Source organism: Corylus avellana, chromosome 2 (genome assembly GCF_965113065.1).
Source record: "Corylus avellana chromosome 2, dhCorAvel1.hap1.2, whole genome shotgun sequence".
NCBI lineage: Eukaryota > Viridiplantae > Streptophyta > Magnoliopsida > Fagales > Betulaceae > Corylus > Corylus avellana.
In genome coordinates, this window is record NC_142491.1 from 13,973,055 (window position 1) to 13,980,819 (window position 7,765).

Here is a 7,765-nt window from a genome sequence, read left to right on the forward strand (position 1 = left end):
AAGAGGACCGAGCCAAAAGGCGGAAAAAGTAGTAAGAAATGTAGAACAACAAAAGTAGAGCATGAAGATGATCCTTTATTCTTCTATTTTTCACACTGCATTCACAAGAAACGCAACCAAAATCATTCAAACCACAAGAACCAAATAGTTAACACACTACCCAAACAATGCCCTCTTCCACATAAACAAGTATACAACCATCTGATGAAGCAAATAATGGGTTATAAAACTCCAATATACACTGTAACACTAAAATCTCATAAACATAATAGAGAATTGTTTGATAATGGTTTTGATGTTATATAAAGTGAGAATTGCTTTTTCTAGCAGGATCTAGTTTGAAAAATAAGTTGTATTTAGCACTGTTGATTAATGGCTTTTAGATTTTATGTTTCCAATGGCTCTGCTCGATTATAGCTTATTTAGGATTGCGTTAAATAGAGTTCTTAAGTCAAAAAACACTTTTTAGTAAAAGTTTCATTTTTAAGTTTTTGCCAAAAGTACGTTTTCGATATTTTTAATCTTTGTAAACCCGTACAAGCGCTTTTAATTTTTTTACTAAACAAGTATTTTTTTTATCTTCAAACAGACTTTTGAGTGTTAAACGCACTTTTAGGCCCTTCAAACACAATTTCAAACAAGCCCTTAGTCCAAGTTTATAGAAGACTGCAACTGCACTAAGGGAAACCAGGGCCATAAAAGCTTATGAAAGCTGTTAATTAAAGCTGCATCAACATTCGCATGAATTTAAGTTTCCTCAAGCCTAGACTAGATAAGAGGCAAGAAAAAAGCATTGCTCATATAGCAACTTTGTACAAAAAAGGTTGAGCCCCTAACAAGTTCTACCACCAAAGTAACATAATCATACTCCCAAGCAAAATGAAGGATTGCGCTGATGGCAGGGGAAAACATGAAATTTGTGGTCAACACCACCTCAGAATCCCAATTATCAGATACACAAACTACAAAAATCCTTGATGACAAGATTTGAGAACAGAGACATGGTCATCAGGGGAGTATCTTGCGTCGGCGGCGGGGGGTCTCTCGCTTCACGTACATTTTTTCCATTTCATTCAGAGGTCGGCTAGAACCATCAGGCAAGCTGACAAACTTCCATCCACCACCACCTCCTCGCTTCCCTCGCGGACCCATTTTCTCAACCGTGAAATTCCAACCCTCCGATGGACGGCGCCGGCTATACTTGTGGCATTTCACCTCTCCTGCCATCTGTATGCAAGTGAAATAAAATCAGGGATCTGCAGTATGTTGCAGAAGACAAAAATTGGGAAGCAAAAACCATGGGGGACCTGCAAAGAGACTAAACAAAGGCACACTATTTGTGCTCCATTCATTAGTTTCCGCATGTAAAGCAGCATTGTAGCCCTTCAATGAAAAAATATTGGTGGATTCCCTAGTTGCTTAATGTGCCTCTCTCTCCCCTAACTGCCGCCCAGTGCTTGGGACTCAGTGGACAAGCTAGAAAGATTTATCCAAGAGGTCCCAAACTCATTCCTACCCGTAGTCATCTTCTGACCTCTCATCTTCGACCTTTACATCTCATTACCCTTCAACTTGACACATTCAATTACTTTTATCTGCGCAATAAACTTCATTTCCTACTATCAGACAATTAGTTATTCAATTTTGATAGTGCCTTCTAATAGCAGGCAGGAAGTGAGTGAGTTCGTCTAAAGGCAACCAATTAATCAATGGCTACACACTCTAATGCACAAGGCCACGGTCCACTCAACTTTAGTCACCTAATTTGCTGAGAAATCGGTCTAAGATCACCAGCTAAGCTAACCCTCAGCTTCTGTGCCACCACCACCTACAGTCTCAAATACTGAAATAGGAGCCACGATTATATAACCCCTACATCTATATCCTTCATCTCAACCATCAAATACAAAACGGACTTCCTCTAATTAAGACAACAATTATCTGTGTGTGTGTGTGTGTGTGAGAGAGAGAGAGAGAGAGAGAGAGAGAGAGAGAGCATTAGGGGGATGACTCAAAAAATGAATGAGCTCTTTTGTCCTTGAAGGGCAATCATTTAACAAATTGAATCAAAGAATAGAGAGCAGCAAGCTAATAACAACAAAAATAATAGTAAATAGTAAATAATATTCAACAATAAAACAACAAACCTAATAATATAAAACAGGCTCTTGATGGTATACATTTATTTTTCACATTTTATTTTCCAGGGAAAAGACCGAGCACACAGAACTTACTTTCTTTTTGTTGAAGTTCATCCTCTGGACGAATTCTTGATAAAGCATTTCATCTTCTTTCTGGGAGATCTCATAATGGACTTCATCCAGATCTCTGGTGGTACCATCCCAACCCTCGGGCATAACTTTGAAGTCAGGTTTGTAAGGAAGGGAAGCCACATGGAATTCCCTGTCATGGGAATTAAAGAATCTGCAAGATGAAAGGAGATGAATATTATATATATATATATATATATATATATAAGTAATAATCCAATCTCATTAAAAGCATAGGGCACCCATTGGTACACTGGAGGTATACAAAATGAAACATCTAAGTAGAAAGGGAAAATTGAATAAGGGAGATGAGTATTATATGAAATTAAGTTTCTTCTATAAGAGACTAAATCAGCTTTTCACTGCTAAGCTGAGGCTTATTAGTGGTGATGATGAACAATTGACCGTCTCAAAACTGTCATTCATGTATACATCCATAAAACAAAAACCTTAAAAGTGTGTGTGTGTGATGTCTATGCTTGCCCAAGTACTTACGATAAAGGCATGTATACATGTACACATGCTATAGACTCGTAGCAGCACTATGAACCTTGAAGTAATTTTAAAATGTCCTCAGTCCTTCTGTGCCTCTCACTCAAAGTTTGGTTACTACAATTTCAAGATCTGGATTACCAACCAGGAGTAGAATTACTTTCCTGCACTACCACCACCAAAGCATACAAAAAAATTTCACATTCAAAACCTGATGCCATCACAACCGCTAGTAGCACTACTCTATCAATTTACCAATAACTCCTACCACCACATTTAGCATCACCCAACTGCTAATCCAAAATGACCCCCACCACAAGAACCACCCAATTATTATCACCATTCTGATGTGCACCAGATGTTTCCCATTTTAATAGTAAATCCAATTCTAGGGCAAAAAAAAAGAAATTTTTTAGCTCATGAAAGATTTCATCTACACTTTCATGGACATGAAAATGAGAGAAAGGGCATTACATCACTAATGACCTAAATTTTTCCTGGACATGTGATGCATGTCCCTCTAACTGCCAATGCTTTACACATTCAAACTCAATGTGGACAAGCAGGCAATTCATATTACCATGTTTGGTAAGTTTCTGTGACAATAGAATAACTAATGTTGATAAGCCAAATATTAGGAAATCCCTTTTTAAAGATATTTTTCCATTTAAAATTAGATTCACAGTGATTTGCATCTACTACTTTGTTAAGTATCTCTAGGTCATTCTATATGCCATATGATGTCCATAAATATCTACCTCTTTGTATGATGCAGGGTATTTATTAGAACCAAAACCTAGTATTTTGATTCATGGTTTTATATCTACAGTAAGAAGCGGAAGAAATTTGAAAAAAGTCAGATTCCATTGGTAGAATAACCTGTTCCTTCCTCCTTGCTTAACTTTTCCTCCCTTCTTTTCTTTCTTTACAGATTCTTCATCCACAACAAACTAGAGTCTATCAGATTGCATTCAATATCTGAATATCCAATATCCCAAAAAGGAGCAACTCATAAAGTGGTACATTAGAACATAACTTTCCAGTGTAAAGGAAGCTGTCCCTAGCCTGCTATCTTCCCTTGATCCCTAAAAACCCTGCTCTGAGTGAAGCATAATAACTGAAAATATCTTATCAAACATCTTAATTTATTCAGCAACTACTAAGCTTTAGTTAAAAAAAAAAATTTCCAGAATTATGGATGGCGACACTTCTGCCTTTGCATAAATAAGATTAAAATGCATCACAAGAATAAGTAGATAAATTGAGTGGGAGAGTGGAGAAGAAAGTTACCCATACCAAGAAAACACTCATATCTACCAAATGGAAGCAATAGAAATTGCTCAACTGTGTAGTGGCTTGCTTATTCAAGCGAAGGTTACTGATTTTCATAGTGGAGAAGTATATATCTAGAACAAAATCAACTATAGCTTAATGGCCAACTAGGAGTGGTTAAGCTGAATCAAGGCTAGCTACTTTAGAGGGCTCAACCAGAGTGTCTCTATTGGTGGATATGCAGGCTGGATTAGCAGTTGGCTGACTAAACATGGGATGCCTGAAGACAACCATAATTCCACTCAACACCAACAAACATCCTAAAATAATAAATGCATACGTAAAAATGATGTGTCAAGCATGCTGTAGAAGCACGATATTCGAGCCATTAATAGTCTGGCATTTTCTAAGTAAAAATCACAACTTGAAATAAGCAAGCAGTAGTTGGCTATACAAGAACACATTTTTTTGATACATATCTCACTGATATTGACAACTAATCTTGTAGCCAAGTTGCTTACAAACAAGCACATAATCAGTGTATATCATAGAATAACCACATGTAGTATCAATAGGTACCAATTCTCATAGCATTCAAATAATCATAATAACAAAGAACCACTTAAATGTAAACTAAGCAATGCTCAGAAGTAATAACTTACTCAGGACAGGTATCAAGCAAAAGCTCAACAGAATCATCCAAAGGATGCCCAAGCTTTTTCTCCTCTTCCTCCTCAAGCTCCTTCAACCAAAGAATGGCATGCACTCTCTGCCTCATAATCCTATAATCCTTGGCTAGCCTCTCAACCGTGTAAACCTCAGGGTCCTGCTTGTGCAAGCGATACATCTCGGCCTTCTCCGAGTCCTTGAGATAAGACCCTCTCGCACCAGGCTCTCTTACTTGCTTCAGGAGCACACTCATCTCCCGCATCCTCTCACCCCATCCATCTACATATGCCTTGCTTTTGCGATTCTCTGCCTCCAATTCTCTCACCTTATCATCAATCTCTTGCATTACAGAGATAACCGAAGAATGCGATGCATCTCCTCCAGCAGGAGGGGGGGCTTCACCATCAAAATGCTCCTTGGTCAATCCAGTCGACCAAGAAGACACAGAATCCCACCCCAAATCACCCGATGTTGCATCACCAAATGATCCTGCCAGAGTCTTGTCCCACTCATCTTTACCATCATTTTCACTAGATTTTGCTGAAAATCCTCTCGGGTTGATAGTGTCACTCAACTTGGTTTTGGTTCTGTCTGCCAAAACTCTGGCCGTAGTGGTGCTTGAGCCTAGTGAAGTGGAAGAGAAACGGGATATAATACGGTGCAGATTTTGCATTGTTGCAGCAATTCCCCCAGAAGTGGAATCGTTATCTACCGCAACCACAAAAAACACTGAAACCATAAAAACCTATACTTAGCAAAATATAGAGGCTGCAATACAACCACACCAACAGATATACTCGCACGAACATCAACAGCTATGCACACATGCACAAAACTAAGATGAAAAAAAATTAATAAGAAAAAAAAAAATTATATATATATATCATTGTTGCAGCAATTCCCCCAGAAGTGGAATCGTTATCTAATGCAACCACAAAAAACACTGAAACCATAATAACCTATACTTAGCAAAATATAGAGGCTGCAATACAACCACACCAACAGATATACTCGCACAAACATCAACAGCTATGCACACATGCACAAAACTAAGATGAAAAAAATAAAATAAGAAGAAAAAAAAATTATATATATATAAGGGTGCTTTGATATCTATCTATATGGTAGCTAAGAAACCTAACTCAACAAAAATGAAATTGTTAAAAGAAATCATCAAACACAACCCAATGATAAGCAAAACCACCATATACCCAAACTTGAATCCGTTTACATGGGGTTTGAACCGAAGGAAACCCCCATCAATATCCAAAATTGTGGGTCTCGGCCAAGACTTTCCTGTCCCCAAGTTGGGCCTTTTAAATGGGCATTATCAACTTCCATTCTATTACTCATCCCATCATTTATACAAATGAATCAAGTATTTAGATAGAGGAAACCCAAAACATTACCTTAAAGAAAAAAAGTATTAGTGAAAAGTACTATTGTCTATTGTACCAAAAGCAAAAAAGAAAAAGAAAAAAAGAGGCCATATATGAAATATCAAAAGAATAGGGTATTTACATAAAAGACCCACAAGAAAAACCTCAGCATCACTCTCTGAAGTCTTCAGACTCTTAACCCATTGCCGCCATAGCCGTAGCTCGCAGATACGAAACAAAACCCTAAACCCTAACCCTTATTACTCTCCAGCGCTTTTGCTTTAGATAAAGTGGGAAGCTCAATTGCTCTCCCATTCTGATTATTCCAACAAGTGCTTTCCTCTGCTAGGGTTTTCCGTCTCAACCAACATATACAAGTCAAGGATATAATAAGCTAATACTATCATGTTAAAGAAGGGAACTACTTTCAATATAAGCAGGGGTGCTTGGTAATGGAGATAATAGTTACAACCAATTTTTTGGGTATCAAAATCATAAAATTACACTGTAGGGTTGGTTGACAAAATCAAGCGAAAAGCTACCCCTCAAGCTATAAGTAAAACACAAAATCAGCAATAATACACCAAAACCAAAATCAACAGCCATAAATCCCAATTAAGTTTAAAACAAAAATCAAATACTCGAATCAGTAAAATTTCTTCACATTCATGAACAAACCAATCAATACAACTCCAAACAAATCAATCTAAGAACCCGTTTATAAAATCAGAATACCAAAATCAGCAATAATACACCAAAATCAAAATCAACAGCCATATATACCAATTAAGTTTAAAACCAAAATCAAATGTAACTTACCTTGCTTGGCTTGCAGCAAGAAAACAAGAGAGACAGAGACGATATGAGGTCACCACTAAACCTGAAACAGAGACAGAGAATGAGATTAGCACTCCCCAAAATCCAACCCAACCCAAATCAACCAAAAAAATATACAGAGACAGAGACGAGGTGAGAATCGTGAGATGAAGACAAGAGAGACCAAAATCAAAATCAAAATCAAGTTACTAACTTACCTTGCTTGACTTGGTCAAAACACATTTCAACAACCCACAAAAATGGCAGAGAGAGAGAGAGAGAGAGGAGGATAAAGAGATACCCGCTGGATGAGAACAGGGCTTTGATGAGACAGAGAGCGCTCCAGAGAGGGTCGTTGATGGCAGCACCGTGTCTCTCAAGCTGCGTAGCGAAGCCTCCGTCCACCACCGCACACCCTCCAGCCTACTCTATCAGATCAAAATCAGCCAATGTTATATATACCTCGATAAACAATATATACCAAAATCAAAATCAGCCAAAATCAGCCAACTTTAAGCACGGCCTCGCGGCTCGCGGCGCAGAGTGAGGCTGACGGAGAGGGAAGCGTGACTCGTGACTCGTGAGAGAACTGAAGGAGTTTGGGAGAGGGAGGCGTGAGAGTTTGAGAAAAATGAGGGAGATGGAGGGTAAAACGGTTTAAGGGTAAAACGACGTCGTATGGTACAGTTTTAAAAGATTGTTCAACAAATGGTTAAAAAAAAAAATTGGTTAAAAATTTGTTCATAAAATTGTTCAAAAACTGGTTCAATTTTTTTTTTTTTAAAAAAAAAAAATGGTCAAAACATTGTTTAAAAAATACATTAATACTTCAATTATTGTTATAAGTAACACATTATTGAATCCAAT

At 37.7% G+C, this 7,765-nt stretch overlaps 1 protein-coding gene across 2 annotated transcripts; it reads right to left on the reverse strand.

Annotated features, from left to right (window-relative positions):
- Nucleotides 1-696: 696 nt before the first annotated feature.
- LOC132189274 (protein GAMETE CELL DEFECTIVE 1, mitochondrial) lies at nt 697-7,482 on the reverse strand. 2 transcript variants are annotated; one of them, XM_059603942.2, is made up of 6 exons: nt 7,410-7,482; nt 7,200-7,326; nt 6,902-6,962; nt 4,697-5,432; nt 2,235-2,424; nt 697-1,227 (listed from the first exon to the last, which is right to left on the reverse strand). In XM_059603942.2, the coding sequence occupies exons 4-6, from the start codon at nt 5,374-5,376 to the stop codon at nt 1,009-1,011; spliced, it is 1,089 nt and encodes a 362-aa protein (XP_059459925.2). In that variant the 5' UTR covers nt 5,377-5,432; nt 6,902-6,962; nt 7,200-7,326; nt 7,410-7,482; the 3' UTR covers nt 697-1,008. The 2 variants fall into 2 exon arrangements, with proteins under 2 accessions (XP_059459925.2, XP_059459933.2); XM_059603950.2 differs by having other exon boundaries at nt 4,697-5,411; nt 7,200-7,476.
- Between the last annotated feature and the right edge of the window lie 283 nt (nt 7,483-7,765).

Bases quoted from the DNA above. Each gene is read 5' to 3' on its own strand.
- LOC132189274 (XM_059603942.2), bottom strand. From the start codon at position 5,376: ATGCAAAATCTGCACCGTATTATATCCCGTTTCTCTTCCACTTCACTA. The intron at 2,425-4,696 runs GTAAGTTATTAC...TTCATCTTGCAG, and splicing joins TTGCTTGATACCTGTCCTGA to ATTCTTTAATTCCCATGACA. The intron at 1,228-2,234 runs GTAAGTTCTGTG...ACTTGCATACAG, and splicing joins TGAACTTCAACAAAAAGAAA to ATGGCAGGAGAGGTGAAATG.